Source organism: Oryza brachyantha, chromosome 1, assembly GCF_000231095.2.
Source record: "Oryza brachyantha chromosome 1, ObraRS2, whole genome shotgun sequence".
Lineage (NCBI taxonomy): Eukaryota > Viridiplantae > Streptophyta > Magnoliopsida > Poales > Poaceae > Oryza > Oryza brachyantha.
The window spans coordinates 11,462,623-11,484,506 of NC_023163.2; the positions used below are offsets into that span (position 1 = coordinate 11,462,623).

General features: G+C 43.0%; 1 protein-coding gene across 2 annotated transcripts; it reads right to left on the minus strand.

The window, feature by feature from the left end:
• Nucleotides 1–3,763: 3,763 nt before the first annotated feature.
• On the minus strand, nucleotides 3,764–7,947 carry LOC102722810 (pentatricopeptide repeat-containing protein At2g33680). Of its 2 annotated transcripts, XM_006644116.3 has the most exons (4): nucleotides 5,696–7,947; nucleotides 5,228–5,300; nucleotides 4,670–4,808; nucleotides 3,764–4,583 (listed from the first exon to the last, which is right to left on the minus strand). In XM_006644116.3, the coding sequence occupies exon 1, from the start codon at nucleotides 7,900–7,902 to the stop codon at nucleotides 5,716–5,718; it is 2,187 nt and encodes a 728-aa protein (XP_006644179.1). In that variant the 5' UTR covers nucleotides 7,903–7,947; the 3' UTR covers nucleotides 3,764–4,583; nucleotides 4,670–4,808; nucleotides 5,228–5,300; nucleotides 5,696–5,715. The 2 variants fall into 2 exon arrangements, with proteins under 2 accessions (XP_006644179.1, XP_006644178.2); XM_006644115.3 differs by lacking the exon at nucleotides 5,228–5,300.
• Nucleotides 7,948–21,884: the final 13,937 nt, after the last annotated feature.

Here is a 21,884-nt window from a genome sequence, read left to right on the forward strand (position 1 = left end):
ATGAATTTTTTGAGCCTAATTAATCCATCATTAGCACATGTTGGTTACTGTAGCACTTATAGCTAATCACTTTCTAATTAGGCTCAAAAGATCCGTCTTAAGATTTCTTCCGTAACTGTGCAATTAGTTTTTTGATTTATCTATGTTTAATGCTTTATTTATGTGTCCAAAGATTTGATGTGATGTTTTTAGAAAAAAATTTTGGGAACTAAACAAGACCTTAGATCTTCATCCCATGTATTGATGGGGAGGTATACATGGCACTAGCAAAAAAGAGTAAAATACTCAATGCGCACTAGCAAAAAAAAGGTAAACAGTCAATGGGACCCTACCGTCAGCTAGACAAAAATAATATAGTGGGCCCACATGCCATTCAACCATTATCATATCTCACCAAAATTAAATGTGTCTACAGTACTAATTGTCGTAGTCATAGCACCCATTGACAGCTGCTAGATCCACATGCAGTAAGGATAAGGCAGGTAGGTCGAGCGAGTGGCATCATACCCCCTCATTATCAAGCACACATGCTGCTCATTTCACCTCCATTGTTGGCAGACAAGATGGAGGGATGGGCGGCTAGCCCGGAGATTGTTGTAGGTGTAGCCTACTAGTGGAGGATAAGAGTGTGGTGGCATGGAGGAGGGCTGATAAGCTACATGCGGCAACAAAGACGGTATCCACATGGGTGTTCCGCTCTCTCTCTCTGTTGTGATGGACATTGAACCTTCCTTGAGCTTGTCGACCTCGTCTCCACTACCACTCGAAGGGACAATAATGCGGATGGGGAGAAGAAGTGTGATGTCAAGGGGAATGAGGAGCGATGGTAGTGTGATGTCAAATAGTACTAACTAACCAACCCTACAAGATCTTCGTGTCCTCTCTCCCCTTGCCTTTTTGCCGCGCCAGTTTACCGCCATTGGACTCCGACTCCGACTTGGTGTCAATGTGATCGGCGAGCGGCAGTGCAACGACGCACGGCGCGGCGGCTATGCGCAGCGACAGCGTTTGCACGGCGAAGACGACACACAGATTTGCGGTAGCGGCGACGACCAGCGACACATCTACAATGCAGTGCGTCGCATGGCAAGCGGCGGCAAGGGGCAGTGCTAGACGGATTAGCGTGGTGGCGGCGCACAAGCGAGCGGCAGCGCGGCACGGGCACGGCGAGCGGCGACGTGGCTGCAACGCGGCGGTGGTGTGGCGACACGTGCGGTGGTAGCTTACGACCACAGCCTTGGGCGGCACGGCTACGACGCGACGGGCAAGCGAAGAGAGAGGGGGAGGAAGGGGTGCAGCTCACCGCCAGCAAGGGCGAGGGCGGCAAGCGACGGCGAGAACAAGAGTGGCCGAAGGGGAGGGACGGCGGTGGTGACAGGGTATTTATAGGGGAACGGGAGGTGACGTCCGCGCAGGTGGCTCGAAGGGCGGAGGCGGTGGTTGCGGCGCAGGGGTTGGCACAGCGCGAAGGGGCGGCGCCAGGTGTGGACACGGGCGAGACGCGGCGCGGGGAGGGCGGAGGCGGTGGTTGTGGCGCATGGGTGGGCCACGACGCGAACGCGGTAGACGCGGGCGCCGACCGGAGGAAGGAGGTGTACCCGTCTGGTGAACTCCACCTGTCGGTGTCCCGGAAGAGGAGAGGGAGGCCGGCTGGACGTAGTCCAAGGCCAGCTTCGACCCACGCGGGAGGAGGGGAAGAGAGAGGCGGCGGGCGCGACTGGGCCGGCCTAGTGTGGGAAGAGAGAGAGGGGAGGTGGGAAAGGAGGCAGGCCAGCGGTAGAAGAGGAGTGGGCCAGTGGAGGGAGTGGGAAGATGGGTCGGCGGCCCTATTGGCTCGCAAAAGGAGGAAAAAGGAAAAGGAGAGAAAGAAAGAAGGAAAAATGAGAGAAAAAGGAAAAATAGAGGGGGAAAAGGAGGAAGGGAAAAAAGGAAAAGGACTTGCCTCTAATTTTCCCAAATTTTACTAATTTATCTAAATAAATTTTCATGCACTGAAATTTCACTTTACTTCATGTTAATATTTTCAAGTGCTTACGTGCTATTTTAAAATATTCCGACAAGCTTCAGTTAATTAAATTAATTTACACGGGGTTTTGCTCATGAATTAATTAAACAATTTTTTTGGTAATTAATTTAATTGATTTAGGCTAGGCAAAGCTCAGGGCGTGATAGTAGAAATGGATGTATCAAGCAACCAAGAATCAGAAGGGGCACATGAGGCAGAAGAATCAAAATCTCTAGTCAAATATGCTATATTTGTGAAGAAAGACAATGTGAGTCCAAGTTGTGCAGCAGATCCTTTGGGTAGATGGAATTAGATATGTCTTACAGGAAATATATGGTATTGAGAACACAGCTAATAAGAATGCTCTTGAGGACGATTCTGGGAAAGAATGTATTGTTTGCCTTTCTGAAACAAGAGATACTGCTGTTCTGCCATGCTGGCATATGGTAAGTTGCCTTCTTACCAAATATTCTTGAAACTAATCAAAGATCTCATCATGAAACTTATTGAAACTAGTTTTAAACAAAAAATATTGACAACTGTATATCTGCTTAAACATATATTGTTATGGAGATGGCATTGGAAAAAACAGATAAATTTTCTCGTGGGATTCCTTCCACTTAACAGATAATTTTGAAGTTAAATTCTTTGGGCATTTTCTATCTTTGATTTGCATTAAATTGGATAGAGAGAAGGGAAAGGTTTGAGTTATGCCTACTGCTAATGGTTGGGAATGTGCCATTGGAGGACTGCAAGAGGATAGTTGAACTTATAAGATAAAGGGAGTATTATAAAATTTCAAATCCCAACAATAAAAAACTGCCAGTCATGCTCCAGAGCATTAAGGAACGGCCTTAGAGATTTAGATCAAATCTGTTTTTCTTCAATGAGCATTCCAGTTATCTTGCCATTAATCGAAGGGATGAAAATATTGTAATGTTAACTCTTAACTTCTTACCTAGTTGTCTGTGGCTTATATCAAACACAAAAAAAAAAAATGCCAAAGTGCAGCTTTACTTTCTCCCAGAAATGGAAAACAGACCTTCCATAAAGCGAATCAAAGGTCTTATATGCAACCACCCACTGCTCCACTATTAGCACTTGCAAGCCCCTTGTTGTGTTCATTATTAAAGCAATGGCAATAACTTTTTGTACTATTTCACCTTTTATACTACAGTAATAAATTCATGAATAGATTGCTCCATGTTAAGTAGCTAGGGATGATGCTGGACAAATAACGACTGTATCCTTGTTCAGTTTTATGATAATCTATTAAAAATAGCATGTGCTTTTTTGCAGTGCCTGTGCAGGGATGCCCAATGTGCAGGCAACCTGTTGAGGGCCTTCGCGAGATAGAGATTAATAACAAACAGATCTCTCGACGAGGATCTCAGTGGTTAACAACACGTCAATGAAGTCTCATCTGATTGCAAGCAAAATTGCATGTAAATATATCATGTGTATATGAAAATACTGTGTTTTCGTAAAGGAAAAAAATTGAAAATTACCTGGGAACAACAAAGCTGCTTCTGATATGTTGTTAAGAGATGAACCTAATGGGATTTAAGAGTATACATTGGACCACCCAAACTCTGGTTCTACACTGTATGGCTCAGGCCTTTCTCAGGGGACAATTGTTTTTTCTTCTAATATGGTTACTCACCTGTCACTAGACGTGTTATGCATATTTACTACACTAGCAAAGTATCCATGTTTTGCAACGGTACATCAAATGTTTCATAAATTCTTTGAGAAGAATAAACTTGTATTCTAAAGATGAAATATGATATTAATAACATATAGAAAGACTATTTTTAACACTAAAGGACATAAAGTAGTTGGTAAAGAAAACAATAGGTGGTGGGATGGCAAATTCTCTGCTACCACCATTGTCTTCTTTTAAAGTAGTACATAGATATGTTCAAGAGTACCCGCTGTATCTTTCTAGTGGATGGCCCTTACTGTTCCGTGATGTCTAGAGGAAGGAAAGTGAGGTACACCAATTGGAAGCTTTGCCAATTTTAACAATTTTAAATTATTTCAACAATTAAACTCTAACAACAGTCCATGTACACTGCCCATTGAATCATTGATAAGTTACCTCATGACTCCTGGAATAATTCTTGAGTAATTTGATCAGGTTCTCAGCACCAAGGCAATCACTGCTTTGTGGTATATTGCTTGATTTATCAAGCTTTGATGATTTCCATCCCAGTTTTGTCCTCTGCTCTTGGGCATTGCACTTGAATGCAACAGTAGGCATTTCCCCTATTAGCTATGTAAGCCACTTCTCTACAGACTCCTTGGGGACAAGATCTAGATGGCACAGCTTGAAATTGAGATGTTGCACAGCATCAAACATAACATGAGTAAACTCCAAACACAAACAAAACTTGCAATATACATATCTTGTTGAGAAGTAGCACAATCCGTTTACTGGGGTCAGCCTTCCTGACTATCTTTTCCATGTCAACACAATGAGTGCCCAACGGATCCTTGGCATCGAGAACCTCAAGAATCACATCAGAAGCTTCAATAACTTTAACCAGCTCCTTGTAGAAGGCTCTCTCTGAATGATCTAGAGATAAAAATCAACAGATTAAGGAATAATGTAACTACAAACAGTAAGGCAGCAAAGCATGAGATTAGAAAAGTGAACCTCACCTTGGCTCTTAGCCACTTCTAAAGAATTATTCTCCTTTGATGCATCCTTCTCTGCAAATTCACCGCTCTGAGCAGACGCTGCAGAGGCCAAATTAGCAATGTCCTCATCCTCGAGCAATCCAAGTTCTCTCTTCTGAGCCTGAATATTGGGTGTCACAATATTCTATCATTGGTTAAACAGTGCAAGCAAGACATAAAATATGCATACCCATGGAACAAAACTAGAAACATTATTGCTTAAATGAAACTAAATAAGGTGCTGAAATATTTTAATCAGAATAAATTTCACAAAACTATAGATACTTTGACCAAACTATCGAAAACTCCAGATTTAAGGAGTTGTATCACAAAACTACATATTTACCACAAAAATTATCACAAAACTACAAGTCCACTGCATTCTGGTAGCGAATGTGTAGTCTTTGCAAATAAAATTTGTAATGAAATCTCAGGAAGTTCAGTGCTATAAAAGCCCTAATTATATATGTGCGTTTTAATTTAACAGTGAAAATACATCAACACATATCAATCTTGTTTCGGGCAGGAACAGAAACTCACCCCCCGAGGCACCACCTATGGCATGAAATCTACCCTACAGCACCTGTTCATATTTCTTCATCCAGCGAACAAACTAATGATAACATATAAGTAAAAATTATGAATTAGATAACCAGCACTTCTGGGACACCATAACAGAAGAATTAGAATAATAAAAATTGTCCTCACAAAAAAAGTGATAAAACATGAATAATTACTGTTGGCACTGACACTGAATTAGATAATCTACTACTCCCTCTGTTCCATATTGTAAGATTTTTCGGCCTTGATCAATATATATTGTTTGTATAAATATCTAGATTTATTAGTATTCATATAAAAATCTCAGCACATGCTAGAAAGTTTGGTATTGTGAAACAGAGCGAGTAGGTGTCATAAATACTGCAAAGAAAAACTTTTTACATCTCAGTTTAAGAATTCTTTATATTCTCAATTTTCAGTAAAAAGTTAAAACTATTGAGTGCTTACTTGTCATGTCCTTTACGAAGTCAGCTGTAGGCTGCAGATATCCATTCCAGTTGATCTTCTTCATAATGTTCTGCCAGCGGATCTAGCTCTTCATCAAATGAGAAATTAGATGTTGGGTGGTATCCTTCTTCCTTCATGTGTTTAGCTAGCCTTCTCAGCTCTACATTTATATTTTCTGCTTCAGGATGCTGCTGTTCCCCAACTACAAACACATGAACTTGGCTGTTAAGCTCAACCCAACTACATCCAGGATCTTTGTTAATTCCTCGCAGTCTCATCAAATGCCTCACCCTTTCAACATCATTCCATTTTCTCTGGGAAGCATAGATGTTTGACAACAATATATATGCTGAGGAATCTCCAGTACCTAATTCCATCAACCGTTCACCGGCATATGCCCCGACATCAAAATCTCGCAGAGAGCGACATGCTCCTAGTACTATACGCCACAAACATGTTCCATGGTCGATAGTAATGGAATCTATGAAATCCTTTGCTTCCTTAAGCATCCCTGCTCGGCTAAGAATATCAACCATGCAAGCATAGTGGTCCAGCCAAGGAATTAAACCATAATCTTTCACCATTGATCTAAAATATTCCCATCCTCTGTCAACTAGACCCATATGACTGCAAGCACACAATATATTAATGAATGTTATATGATCAGGTATAGTGCCCTCCATCTTCATTTCTTCAAACAGATCCAGTGCACCATTGCCACAACCATTTTGTGAAAAACCAGAAATGATCGAGTTCCATGCAATAACATCCCTAGCAGGCATCCTTCTGAAGACAGACATGCCATCTTCAAGGCTCCCACACTTTGAATACATCGTAGACAAGGCACTTCCAACAGGGGCTCCCAAACCTAACCCAAATTTCAGGATTTGTGTGTGCAATTGTTTCCCTGGCTCCAGTGCTGCAATGTCAGAACATGCTTTCAGAGCACTAACAATAGTCAAGTAACTGGGTATGATACCTTCCTTGTCCATCCTGGCATACAGTGTCAGGGCTTCCTCATGCTCCCCATTCTGCACATGCCCAGCAACCATCGCAGTCCAAAGGACGGTGTCAACCTCATACAACTGATCAAACCCTTCCTTTGCATCACCAATACAACCACATTTCGCATACATGTCCACCAGTGCGCTTTTCACATATATCTGAACCTCAAATCCAAGCTTCACCATCAAATTATGGGCCTGCTTCCCTACTGCCAATGCTCCCAAATCACTACACGCATTGAGTAGCCCAACTAAAGTGAACCCTGTTGGTGAGAACCCTGCAGCATGCATCTGTGAGAACATACTAATTGCACTGTCTGACTCACCGTTTTGTGCATACCCAGTAACCATTGCGGACCAAGTGATCGAATTCCTCTCCCTCGATGACTCAAACACATGCAATGCATCACCCATACACTCAGCTTTAGCATACATTGTGACAAGCGAGTTTTCCACAGATACAAAATCCAGCAGCCCGTCCTTCACAGTCAGTCCATGCATCTGCACCCCCATCAGCAAACCAAATGGCACACTAACGGCGCTGAGAACTGCTGTGACAACAAACTCGCTTTTCTCAGATGGGCACTCTTCAAGCATTAGTCGGAAGAGATCGAATGCCTCCACTGAGCATTTGTCTGCAGCATACCCTGCCACCATGCTGGACCAGGAAAATGAGTTGTGCTGCGGCATTTCGTCGAACACTTTGCGAGCATCGGAAACAATGCCCAGCTTACAGTACATGTTGAGCAGGCTGGTGGACACGTACACATTGGACACCGAGGGGATCTTACAAGCGAGGGCGTGGGCCGCGGTGCCGGCGGACAAGCAGGCCGCGCGGGCGGCGGCGGTGAAGGCGGCGGCGAAGGAGTGGGGGGACGGGAGGACGGTGGAGGAGGAGAGCATGGAGCGGAAGTGGGAGAGCGCGTGGAGCGGGCTGTGGCGGGAGAGCGGGTTGAGGAGGGAGTTCCAGGAGGCGACGTCGCGGGCGGCGGGCGGGACCTCGTCGAACACGGCGAAGGCAGCGGGGAGGAGAGGCCGCGGGAGGGAGGCGTAGAAGCCGATGAGGGAGTTGGCGACGGGCGCGTGGGAGGCGGCGCCGGACTTGAGCGCCCAGGCGTGGAGGGCCTCGCCGTGGCGGGGGCAGGAGGCGCGGCGGCGGAGGAGCTCGATGAACTGCGTGTGCGACATTCGCGGCGCCGCCATGATGGACGCGGCGATGCGTCGCCGTCACAGTTGGCTCCTCGTCTTCATCCTTCTCTCTGTTTATGCAACCCCTACCGTCAAAAACAGTTAACGATCAGGATCACATTTTATTAATTTTTTTAAGCTTTTGCTATTCATCAGGTGCCTGATAATTTTAAAACTATCAGTCGAATTTTCATCCATAGGATCTGCTCCAAGATTTGTGCATGAAACCAGGCCAGACAAGGCTTTCTTTTATGAATTTTTGGAATTTTTAATTTTATTTATTAAATTATTTATCATTTTAATTTTCTGTTTCAAAAAATCACAAGACTAGCCTCCTGCCACCCTCCTAGAGGACGAAATGCTGACGTGGCGTACGGCGCGGCGCCCGGGCGGGACGACCGTAAGGGCCGGGGGACGGATTTTTGCACCAAGCCCCCTTCCGCCCTTACGGAGGGCGGGAATGCGGTAAGTACAAAATTTGCATGGTCGGCTGACGCACCCGCGAAGGGAGGGGGCCTGGCCATTTTGCAGGCGGCCCCCTACCGCCCTCCGTAAGGGCGGTTTAGGTTAGTTTAGCTAATTACTGTTAGGTAAAGGGTTAGATATAAATTAGTTTTATGTTATATTGTTTAATGTTATATTTAGTACTAAATTAAGGTAATATTTTATTAAATTGGCTTTGTATATACAACTTAAAAGAAAATATAGAAAATATGTTCCGAATATTAATAAAAGTTAAAAGCAAAGTTAAAAATTATGGAGGTTCCATTTAGGAAGTATTGTTTAATGTTACATTTAGTACTAAATTAAGCTTCGTATTAAATTGGCTTTGTATATAATAATGTCTTTAAAAGATATGTTGAAGTAAAGAAAAAATATTCCGAATGTTAATAAAGTAAAATTGTAGCATATGAGAACGATAAAACTAGAGAAGGAACATAATGGTGCAAGAAGCAAAAATGTAGTGCGATTCCATCGCTCAATTTGGGAAACAATGTATTACAACAAAGCTCAAATCGGGATACAATCATTGAAAATACATTGCGGTCATCTTTGGAGTTGTCCCCTTGAGCGTCGTTGTACCGGTGATCATTCGTGGTACTCCTTCTCGCTTGTACTCATGACATGTTTCGGCTTCAGTTATTTTATGACCGTAGTACTTAGGCATGACTTCGTCGATCCACGCAGTGAAACAACACGCTCTTTGGTTCCCCTAAAAATACCAGAGATGCTCCCAAAGGAAGTTAACAAAGATAGAAACGTGGAAGGCATAATGTCATATTGGAATGATGTTTACTTACGGTGTGGTTATCGGTTATGTTTGGACAAAGGAAATATCTCCTCCCATAACTCTGTGGTTCGAATGATGTAGTCATCTGGCAGTGATTTCCACAATTGCATATTGGACGTTCGACCCAATCTGGTACGCCGAATGGATTATTCCTCCAATCAAGGGTAGCGGCTTCTACACGCCGTACGTCCTCCATCCCTGTTTGAAGGAGTTGTGAGGGGGTTTCTGGCTGCGTAATTGATGAACCTGCGACAGAAATTCTCTCTGTATCTATCCACTGTAAGAAGTTACATTGTCTTTGTTCTTCCTGCATGAAAATAAGAATAATGTTAATCTATAAACTAGAACGTCCGACAACATATATATGTAGAAGAATGGTACTTACAACAAGATCGTCGTCGACAATGCAAGGGCAAACGAAGCATCGTTGGCCGAGAGTTCGCTGTGAAATAGATCTTACAACCTGGCAACGTTCACCGCAGTTACATTCAGGACGTTCCCTCCACGTTGGTAGTCCGTTGGGATCGACCCACCAATCGTGATTCTCAGCCGCTATACGCCATTTGTGTTCAGCCTTCCTTCTGCGGTAGTCGGATATATGTTCACTTCGTGGATAGGGGCGTGAGTCATTGCGGGTGAGATTCTCTCTATCAACCCATTGAATGAATCTACATAATGGGTTTTGGTACTGGAAAATCCAAATTATGGAAAACGATTTAGAATGTAGGTACTTATGACAAACGTTGGGATAGGTGTTGTGGTCAACCATACCTGAGTCAAGTTTGCACATCTAAAGAACCTCCTCCCTAGACTTTCACTGTGCAACGAGGCCATTAGGATGCACCGGTCATCACAATAGCAGAATGGACGATCACACCATGGCGGCATACAGCCGGCGAAAGGATTCTTTCGCCACTGGAGATGCTCAACGAACGGAGTCTCTCCCATGGTAAACAAGGATTTGACGATAAGCTTGTTTGTTCGGGTGGTGTGTGAATGTCGTCGCTGTTATAACGAGCGGCGTCGAAAGTTTGTTGTTGTGATGCGTTCAAAGTTGATTGCGACACCTCGAGCAGGGGCTTTCGTTCGGGCGAGTGAGTTTCTGCTACGGTTGCTGTAACTGGTTGGACATGACACGACAACTCGAAAAGGGCTGTCACGCCCACGCGCAGGGGCAGAGGCTTAGCTAGGCGACATTGAACTTTCGGCGCGTCGATATATACAATTCTCACTGTCCACACGAGCCATGACAATCTACTTTCGGTGCCTCACTGTGCATCGTGTCAGAAGGTGCAGACGCTGAGCTTCACGACATTCAACTTTCAGCGTCCCTCGACTTTCGGTGCCTCACTGTGCATCGTGTCAGAACGTGCAGACGCTGAGCTTCACGACATTCAACTTTCGGCGCCACTCGACTTTCGGTGCCTCACTGTGCATCGTGTCAGAACGTGCAGACGCTGAGCTTCACGACATTCAACTTTCGGCGCCCTCTCGCTATAAGAGCAACGACCTTCGCACACCAACCAAACAAACCATCCTACTCATTAATTCCTTCTCTACCATCGGAGTGCCTACATTCGTTGAAGAAAGCTAGCAGATTATGCGCAACAGGTAAATTTGGGTCGCCAACCAGCTTTTTTGGTTTCTTTCAGTACTTCAATAGATTTCTATTGTGAAATCTTGAAATGCAAATGTACCGAAAGAAACTGAAAAGGCTATTGGCGATCCAAATTTACCTGTTAAGCATAGTCTGCTTATGGATAGAGAGCATTAAGGATAGATTGTTATTCTGATGGTTAATACACCTTACAAGCAAGGTAACAACCATAGCATATATTAAATTCAGTATGTACTTTCGATTTAACGGTAATATTTGCTAGTGTTTCCATACTTGAGGCACCGAAAGTAGATCTGTCGTTTAGTTCAATTTTCCCAGTTTATGTGTCTTTTTTGTTCGGTATTGAAGTTAATTTATTTCTAACATTGTATGGTTAAGTACTGCTAGAAATGTCATGTTACTTGAAATAATCGTTTGTTCGATCAAATGTATTTGTAATACGGTGTGTCTGAGGTGTCCAACGCCATTGGTGGAATACATGGGCGGCATAATAAACGACTAACGAATCAGATAGAACGCAGTTGTACGTTAATTCATACAAAACAGAGGTACAAACTAGTCTGGGTAATAAAAGAAACGGTAACACAACTGAAGTCTGCATATAGCTGGTAGGTAACCCCCACTCTAAGCCCCAGGACCTCGACGCGTGCTTTTCTTACCCTTCCCCCCGCTGCGCCCTCACGTGGCCCCGAGAGTACGTAAGCGGATCGGGTGGCACGCCGCGGGTAGTACGTGTGGGGGGGACTGGAGTGGACGAGATAGTAAGCTGTGTGGAAAGCGGAGCTCCACTAAGCTGGGAGGTGTTGATGACATCCGGATCATCCTCCAAATCATCAAAATCTGGTGATCCGTGTCCCGACGAGGTACCTCCTGGCGTGTCCTGGCAAGCTGTGAAGTGCGTACAACAAAAATGAAGTTGTAACATGTTGCGTGCTTGGAGTTATACCGGTTAGTACATTAAAATTAAGGTGTCATTCGTACCCGGTGTCGTCGTGGTCCCGCCAGTAGGTGGCGCCGTCCAACCGGCCCCAGTCCATCCAGACAAGCTACCTCCTGCCGTGTCCTTCTAGCCTGTGTAAGCGTACAACAAAAACAAAGTTATAAAACTATAGTATGGTCGAAGTTGTATTGGATAGCATAATACATCGAAGTTGGCATTGGTACCTTGTGTGGATGTGGTCCAGCTGGTAGGGGGCGTCCAACCTGCCTCTAAAGTCCACACCCCTCCGCCATAGGAGAACCACCCTCCTGTCGACGTGTGTGGGCCTGTCGTCCACGTCCACGGGTCACCCTGCGAGAACGGGTCCATAGAGGTCCCTCCACCCAGCGCCTATGTGGAGGTCCCCGCCCCGTGTGTGGACATCCGTGGAGTCCACTGAGGCTCCGTGGACGTGTGGCCTGCCTGAGTAGAAGTACCTCCTGCGACACTCGAGGACCCGGCGGCCTACGTCGATGTCCCTGCACCTGTGGCTCCTAAAAAGAACGTCCGCACAGTTGTAGTTCATTGGTTAGTCTATGTAAAATTGTTAGCAGTGATGGTTACGCCTTAGTGTCTCTTACCCTGGGGGGATGAACGACCACGACCACGACCACCCGCCGCCGCTGTACTACCTCCACGTCGGTGAACTACGCCGTCGCCACGACAACTGAGTGCATGCACAACAGCTGCAATCTTCTTCTGGATGCGACGGAAAGTGATGTTCTGCTCTTGGTCCGTCAGCGGGACACCAGAGTCTAGACGTCTGACAACCCCGTCCACCTCGCCCTGTACCTCATGTGAAGCGTCCACCTGTATCGAAGAACATGCGAACAATGAACAAAGAAGTACAGAACGTCAATCTTCGAGAATGACTACGGACTTACCGCACGAAAGTACTCCTGGTCGTGGTGCCTGGGGTACTGGTCTTTAATCCTGGCGATGTGCGCAACAGGCTCTGCAGGGGTGTGAGTAACGCGAGTACGGGTCCGTGGCTGGTACCACCGAAGGTAGTCCTTGTACTTGCTATCGGTGTGCGGTCGTTGCTCATCCGTGGTCTCCTCCGTCGCGAGAAGCCAGTCGGCGACGTGCTCCTGCAGTTGTGGTACCCACCGCGCCCCTGGAGTCTGTCCACGTCGACTAAATCTGCAAGAACAAAGGCTCAATTAGCATACGAAACGTGACATACTCGTACTTTGCAAAACAACATTAGTACCCGTGGTCGGGAGCTGGCTCCCGTGGAATCAAGAACGACTAAAGGAGACCGAACTAACGGATCACTTGGTAGGGACAATGCGGCTTGACGAAGATGTCGTACACAAGGGGTACGGTGGTCAGCCAGTACGCCTTGTCCCGTGTGCAGAGAGACGAGAGACTGCGTGTAGTCCTAGCGAGGATCGCTGCATCTGTGTACTGCTCCCAAACGATGTCGCTCGCCTGAATCCGGTCGAACTCCATCACAAACTCTAGGTACGACCGTAGCACCTGCTTGTGCGCCCACTTCCTCTGCAAATAACAGTTATTTCAACAATGTAGAATGGGTACTCTGACACAATGAATACGAATGCAACGTGCGAGAAACATACCTGACGATGACACCACAACGTCCCCATCGTGGGGTAATCTACCGGTAAACGCCCTGTGTACAGATCGATGTCGTACTCCTTTAGGTTGACCTCCGGTCGTCCTATCGCGAACCGCTCCGCTGCCCACAACTGTAGAAGGAGGGGACATCTGGCGATAAGAGCGTTCGTGGCCGTCCGCGTGCAGGCATCGCAGAGTGCTCGATACGTCGCCACTAGCACGATGGACCCCCAACTCCACTACAGCACGCATCGAACATCTGCATCTGTGATGGCCCGTGCGTACCTGATCATGCCCTTCTCCACTAGGTAGCCTGACGTGCTAGTGAACATGACCCACCCAAACAGCCAAAGCAGGTAGGCCTCCAAGCTACGCCGCACGGAGTACTCGTCGGCGTGGGGGGCTAGCTTGTCTGACTGTAAAACAATAGTTAAGGTTATAAGACATACAATCTTAAGTTCTTTGTCAACTTGCATGTGGTTACGTACCGTGTACTGCATCAGCCAGTGCTTCGTCGGCCCCGATGCGGCGCACGGATCTATCGCGTCAAGTCTGAGCCCGTGCCGACGCTGAATGGGAGCGAAATGCTGAAGGATGTCCGCACGCTACCCCTCTATTCCATCCACTGGGCCAACCGCATCACCTGCGAGAGGGAGTCCCAGGAGGTAGGAGACGTCCTGCAGTGTAGGGGCTACCTCTCCGCACGGTAGGTGGAAAGTGTGCATCTCTGGCCTCCATCTATCGACAAGAGCGGCTAGTAGGGAGCGATCGATCATCCACCGCTTCGCCGGGTCCGCGTTGCTGGCTGATGGCTCAACAAGCCGACATAGTGGAAGCAGGACTGCCTCGCGTAAGCTGCAAATAATATATGTAATGAGCTAAAATCTTTTATAATGAGTTACAATAGATTTCATTAATTGTTCGAACATACTTTTTTCGCAATGGAAAATGACAAAGTACCTCGGTACGTGGCGGGGGTCAGAGGGGGGTGCCTCCCGATAAGTGCATGGGCGGAGCGTGGCAAGAGTCGAGTTCCGCTCGGCAGACAGGAAAGATCTGTGTGTCCGATCAAGTATCGGATCGAGCAACTCCGGTGTGTCGACGTCGACGCCCATACCTGCAAAATTAAAACGAAACGTCAACCCCATGCAATGTAAAAAATTGACTACTTAATACATGCAAACAATGAATAGTCAGGGTCAATGCATAAGTACTATAAGTAGTAAAGAGAACTTATTACATGTCATACAACGAACATCATAAATAGCAGCATAACACACAGCGGATCAGGTACAAATACACCACGCATACGCACATACACAGTAAATACATCAATCCGGTAGGAAATACCATGATACCAACAACTACACCACCATTACAACAGTAGTACATTTAAATAGTTGGTCCACTCTAATTATTACAATAAACGCGAAGTTCAGGAATACATAACGAAAACAAGGCGATCACACAACATAACCGGTAGTATCACGACGAGACGGTCTCCGACGTGGTCGTCGTGTCGTCGTGCCTTCACCAACAAGATGGCTACCATCAGCTCTAGCTTGTTGCGAAGGGCCTTTCGTGTTGGTGCCAACCGTACTCGTCGATTCACTAGGGCAATTCTTGTATGTATGGCCTTCGCCATCGCACCTGCTACAACACTTCGAACATACCAAACCGACGCTCAATAATCTTCTGCTTTGTCCTCCAAGCCTTCGAATATGAGATTGTATACTTGTACTTCTCTTCGATGTGTTGAATAATTGACTTTGGTTCATACCCTAGGTTGTTCACAACAGCCCCGTACATTTTAGCGGCAATGAATGCAGATGTCATGTTCCTGTGATACTTCTCAACACCTGCAATATGACAATTGTGTCTGGTCACAATGGAGACATCCCAGTAATCCTTGCATTTACCCTCGTAAGCATGTACCCTCCATGGACAACCATTATTTGACTGTCCATACTTTACTTCATACACTAACTTGCCTGACTTCACCACCCAGTACTCTCTCCGTAATGATATTGCCCACTGCTTAACTGCCTCCGTCAAATCCTACTTGTCCCGATACCTTGCCCCTTGTATGGCCTCATTATCCTTGTACTCCCAAGGCACATGGTGCCCTTCTCTGATTTGGATACCAGAAAAATCCTCATTCGACCATTCTGATGAGTACACATCAACACATTCTTCATCTGTCGAGTCCTCATCATCAACCCTCTCATTCTCAGAGTCTTCCCTTTCCATAGCCTCAACTATTTCAGGATGCACCTCCCCTTCATCCGCTGCTCCAGTCGGACCCCTGTCTTCTCCTTCCTCCCCTTCACCTTCACTACCGGATTCAGGTTCATCTCCTCTACGACTTGGTCTCTCCTGCTCTTGGTACTCATTGTCTGAGTTCCCACCTTGTTACACACTGCAACGTGGATGACGGGTGGCCATCCTCGTTGCATTGCATTTTGCACATACAATCTCCATGTCTCTATCGAGGTCACCGGCATCAATTCCCAAATATTACCTTCTTCTGCCCGGCTTATTACCACTGACAAGGTTATATCTTGTGTTTCTGGGTCGTATCGAAATCCCCTCATTAACCAACTGTGAATAGCACCAAATGTTCTTTCAAGAGGTCTATCAATGCCCTTAACGGTGCAATTGAATTGAGTAAGATCTACTCCATATGGACCATACATGACATTTCCTTCTCCATAGTACAGTCGAAACTGCACTTTATTGGCCATACCTACAACGGGAATGCACTGTTTTTTCAACACATCTTTTACGACACTCATTTTAGTGTTCTTATGAATACATATTGTTCGTACGAATGATATTGTACTACATTACATTCTACCTGTAACTATATTTTTAACTACATCGTTTTTTTTAGATTCAAATTTAACTTACATTAACTTGCCAGTACACACTATTCTCTGAAACTATATCATTAATTTTTAACAATAATAAGTACACGCAATATTTGATTGTAGGTTTGATTATATTTTACCTATAAGGGATAAATCATATTTAACTTCTAATGTCAATACTCCGGTGCCAACAAGCAATCATTGTATTTTAATTACGTAAGAGACAATAGTAAGAAGATGCTAACAACAACAAAAAGCTTTACCTTTACATTAACTTAAATATGCTTAGCACTGTCTTTGACTACAACATAAACTACTTTTATTTTCTATTTAACGTAATTATGTCTTACTTATAGATTATTTTAGTACTCACTAAGTTATACCATTACTAAGTTGTACCATCGCTAAATCAATTATGCAATAAAAAATTTTCTATATTGTACACTACAAATACACTTTTACTAACTAAATTACCCAATGACTACATTAATTATGTACTAATTAAATTTGTTTACCATACCGTATCAATACATTACATACGGACTAAATTATATCATCGCTAAATCAGTGATCAACTACTAAATCATACATTGACAACAGTAATTATGTACTACAAAAATATCTTAATTATACACTCTAAAATGATTTTTTTCCAACAATATAATACAATCGCTAAATAAACAACATTTATTGAACATAACAAATATTTTGAAAACTTACTGTAGTCAACCGAAAAATTTCAGCAGGGCTTCGCCGCTGCAGAGCCCTCCCCTCAACTCTGAGTGAGAAGTGGGGAGGAGAGAAATGAGGAGGGGGAAGGGGGCTGGCGGCCTTATATAGGCCGCCGAATAAACCGCCCAAACGGAGGGCGGAAGGGGCCGCATGCAAAATGGCCAGGCCCCTTCCCCCCTCCCCTACGGGCGTGACGGTAAATTTGCACTTACCCCCTTCCCGCCCTCCGTAAGGGCGGAAGGGGGCTTGGTGCAAAAATCCGCCCCTGGCCCTAACGGGCGTTTCTCCCCGTCACCGCGCCGTGCGCCATGTCAGCATTCCGTCCTCTAGGAGGCGGGAGGAGGCTATTTCTGTGATTTTTTAATCAAAAAATTAAAATGGTAAATAATTTAATATATAAAATTAAAATTTCCAAAATAAACCTTCTTTTATCTTAACAGATCACAATTTTATGGGCCCAGCCCATTTAACTTGCTGGGGGCTAGTAGACCAGCGGTAGTCATCGTCTCATCGATCACCTTGGAGTCAGGGCAAGCAATTTCACGGGTGGAGATAGGGCCATCGCGGAGGCGCAGAGACGACGGCGGCGGGGGCTTCTGTTTCCTTGCTCAGATGATGCACGGGTGAGTCTATTGTGTTTCCTATTGTTCAAGTTCATGATTTAGGGCTTTTGATGTTTCTCTATTGGTAAGTTCCTGATTCAGAGTTTTTCATGTGCTCCCTATTGGTTAAGTTGCTGATTTAGGGTTTTTTTTTGTTTGCAAAGTAATGTCGATAATTCATATTTTATACGGTACATGTTTTGGATTGATTTTGCGAAAGCAGGTCGGTCACATATTTTGTGTGTGAATCAGGGGAGGGAGGGGGTTGGGGAGGAGAGCACCGTGTATGTGATGAGAGAGGATGTTATTTTTTGTTTTGTTCTATGCGAAATCGCTGTGACTCTCGGATTATCAAACATATTTGTTGGGAATGCTACTCTAGAAATCCCAGTGTTGAAATACGAACAATATTTATGTCTTTTGTTTGTTTATTGATTTATTGTTTGGGTCTGGATTTAAGAATTTCAAAGGGATGTTTTCTGGTGTTAACAATAGCTTCTGGAGATCAAAAGACTGCTTATTTGTGTTAACAACTGTTTCTGAAAATCAAATAGATTGATTGTTTCAGTAGGAATTGAGCATGTTAACTGAAACAGATAGACACTGTCCATACAGTTTGGTTTTCTATTCAGGTTCATCCAACTCTTTTTTTTTTTTTTTTGCTTCATAGCCATTTGATTAGCCTGAGGGTGCAGTGGTTTTGCATCTAGTAGTATCACTTTGTCCATCAACTGCTAGCTCTCGTGTTACCAATCATCGATGAGGAGGTACAAGTTGACTATTTTGTGCATTCTGATCATTCTTATCTGTCACCTGGGGGCACTTAGTTGATTTTGCTGTCTCCAATAATTAAGCTGATTGAATTTGTACCATGGTTACACATGCTTCTCTGACCTTAATATACATATTTATTTTAATGAACAGTGGAACTTACAGAACTAAACGTTTGCAGGTAGCAAGGATAAGATGTTCTTTGACTCGCGGGCATGGTTAGATTCTGACTGCGAGGATGACTTCTACAGTGTGAATGGAGGTAATGCAACATCTGGGCATGTAAACTAACTGTCTAACGGAATCTCATGACAGTAAACCTTAATGTAGGACATGTAGTGATTTCCCACCGCTTTATGTGTTCTAAATACACTCATTTGCAGATGCCAAATGATACTCTCATCTTTGATCACTGCCCTTTTTGTCCTTCTGATATGATGCTTGCTTTTTTGTCGCTGTTAATTTTGCTCTGAGAACTACCAATGACACATTTTTTTTGTTTTGTTTGTACTTTAATTTTTTTTAAGGAGACTGTATTTTTTGTTTGGGACTCACCGCACTTTTCGATTATATGTGCAAACTCAGTTTTTAAAAAAATGAAGTCAAGCAGCTCAGATGAAGATAGCACATCATCATCTGACTCAAGCCGTTCATCCTCATCTGACTCAGACCAAAATTAAATCATGGTCTCTGTTAATTTTGTCTATACATAATGGAAAATTTTGCAGCTGGGTGGGTAATTTTGTTGGGTGAGATTTGTTCGCTTTGTCAATGTCTTATCTAAATTTTGCTATTTATCAGCTCGCTGATTTCTTTTTCTAAACTATCGGTCACCTATACTTGCACAATATATATGCTAAATTTGCACATAGCTTAAACTAGAGTTGCAAAATATGAAAACATGCAACTTTAACATAAAAAAGTGCAACTTCAATATAAATTATGTGCAATAATAGATTTCATGATTCTGGTTGAGTTGGAAAAAAAATTTAATCTCGGATTGCTTTATGTCATTGTATCATAATTTTGTACCTAGGTGGGAAATTTTTGTCAAATTGAGATTCTTAACCTATAGTTGCATAATATGCAAACAAGCAACTTTAGTACAAATGAACTGCAACTTCAGTATACATTAAGTGCAACAATAGTTTTTATATGTTTTGGAAAGCATTTTGTGTTAGCGTAAAATCCAGGTGTGTGTTGTGTTGCTGCTATTTGCATCTACTCTTCTTTCTGCTGATTTTTTGGACTGTTTTGCTTGTGATCTACGGGCCAATATCCTTTGCGCCAATTCTCTAGAGAAATCGGTCTGCAGTAGCAAGAGATACAAGAGAGGTGGGACTTCACTCCCCTAGCTATATGTGATCCCCATGCTTGTTCTATGGGAGTGAACTATGGATGCAGTGGTGGCAGTAGGATAAGTAGCAATATGTATGCAAATTTTGGGAGTAACCTGCAAGTGCAGCAGTCGTTGGCAACTGGTAGTGCAGTGGAGCAAGTCTTATATTCATGTTTAGGGCAGTTGTATACTTGTATTATTCCTTGATAGAAAATCATAGCTTTCTATCATTTGTAACGTATGTAGACTTGGAAAAAAGAGACAAAAGAAACACATAATGCACCAAGAGAACGTCAGGTTGGTATGATAAGTTGAACCTTCTTCTGAGGGTATATTGCTGTTGTATTGCTTATTCTTCTTGTTTAGGGGCAAAGAGCAGTAAAATTTTGTATGTGGATGGACTCAGACATACAAACCAAAAGGCCAAACTACAATGTATTTTTTTTTCCTCTCATGTTGTGTCTTCATCGACCGTATCTCTCTATTCTCTTGATTTAATATTTTTAATCCGGGATAGATGGGTATGTTTTTCACGCGAGTTTTTTTTTAACTTCCCACCTCATTTTTTCACCTATTTATATACGTGGCTTGCACAAAAGCCCAAAGCCGAAACACACGTAACAAAACTCATTTCCAGCGTAACCATTCATATTTTTGGGTCAAGCCCAAAATACAAAGGAAATCCTAAATACAAATGTAGCCCAAAATATAGATCCAATTTTTTCGCACATTATACATATGGCCCAGACGAAATAGAAAAATCCAGCCTAATTTTTCAGATCCAATAAACCGGCCCACACAATGACCCAATAAAATAACCAGTTAGCAGCAAAATCGTTATTGTTTGTGTTTGCATTCAAACTTTTGGATGGAGATCGGACGGGGGGGAGTACAATCGACTGACGGCTTCCAAAAAATCAGGCGACTGACCAATAGGTGAACCCATTTTTTTTAACTTTGATCACTAATTTTAAGTACTGGATCAAGTTGTTTTTTATTAGATTAGATAAACATAAAAGTTTATGATGGCTACTTCGTGGTATAACCGATGGAGTACCCGGTTGAAAATTCATTTTAGAAAATGTGACATGATCATTTATATATAACTTTTTATGAAAACCCCTAGTTCGGAAACAGTAAAATAATGTGATCAGACAAAATACAACCTTTATATTACACTTACAATGATACGAGTAATTTTAAATGTTTTGTCAAATTTCATGCTAAATGTCAACTATTTTTGACCAATCTACTAATCTTTTGGAAATACTCCTTTCATTCTTAAGTTTATTTATATTAGCATATACCATTTATTCTAATATAAGTTTACTTATAATTTATTATATATCCTCAGATATAAACTGAGTAGCTTTATCCTTTCAATATCCTTATCAAAACACCTATCAATAATATTTTCACAATATTTTCAAACATATTGCTTTGTAAATAGATAAACAAAGTAATGTTCATGATTCATTTTAAGCCAATGCAAATGCAAATAGAAAAGTGAAAAGGTTATTTTTGAACCTTAAACTTTACCCGGAGTCCATTTTTCAACCTATACTTAAAAAAGTTGTTTCTTGCCTCCAACTTTTATAACCCGACAAAAACATACTACCTCCATCCCAAAATAAGTTCATTTTTCAGTTTTTAGATACAATATGTTCACTCTTCGTCTTATTTAAAAAAATTTTGTGATTAATATTTTTATTATTACTAGATGATAAAATATGAATAGTATTTTATATGTGATGTTTTTAAACAAAATTTTCAAATAAGACGAATGATTAAAAGTTGGACACATAAATTTAAAAAATGAAGTTATTACGGGACGGAGGCAGCAAAACATAACGAGACATGGGGTTTTAGTGCTTCTGTTTGAAATGGAGGCATTTTCCATTTTTATATTGTTGTTATGCATTCTTTTTTTGTGCAATATGAATGTAATAATGTCCAAACACACGTAACTAAAGTTTATAATTGCGAGAAACCACTATCATATCCATCAAAATCTCTATTAAAAATGATAGTCTGATTTTAAAAGTTGGAGGTGAAAACTAACCAGTTTTTGTGGTTTAGATTGAAAAATTAGCTCTGAGTAACGTTCAAGAGTCAAAAATGGATTTTACCATGCCTATTTGCATTGCTTAAGTGAGTAGTGTTCAGATGAAGCTACAGTGTTTGTTTATTTACGAAGTAATATGTTTGATTTAA

Coding starts and splice junctions, on each gene's coding strand:
- LOC102722810 (XM_006644115.3), bottom strand. CDS start 7,902: ATGGCGGCGCCGCGAATGTCGCACACGCAGTTCATCGAGCTCCTCCGC.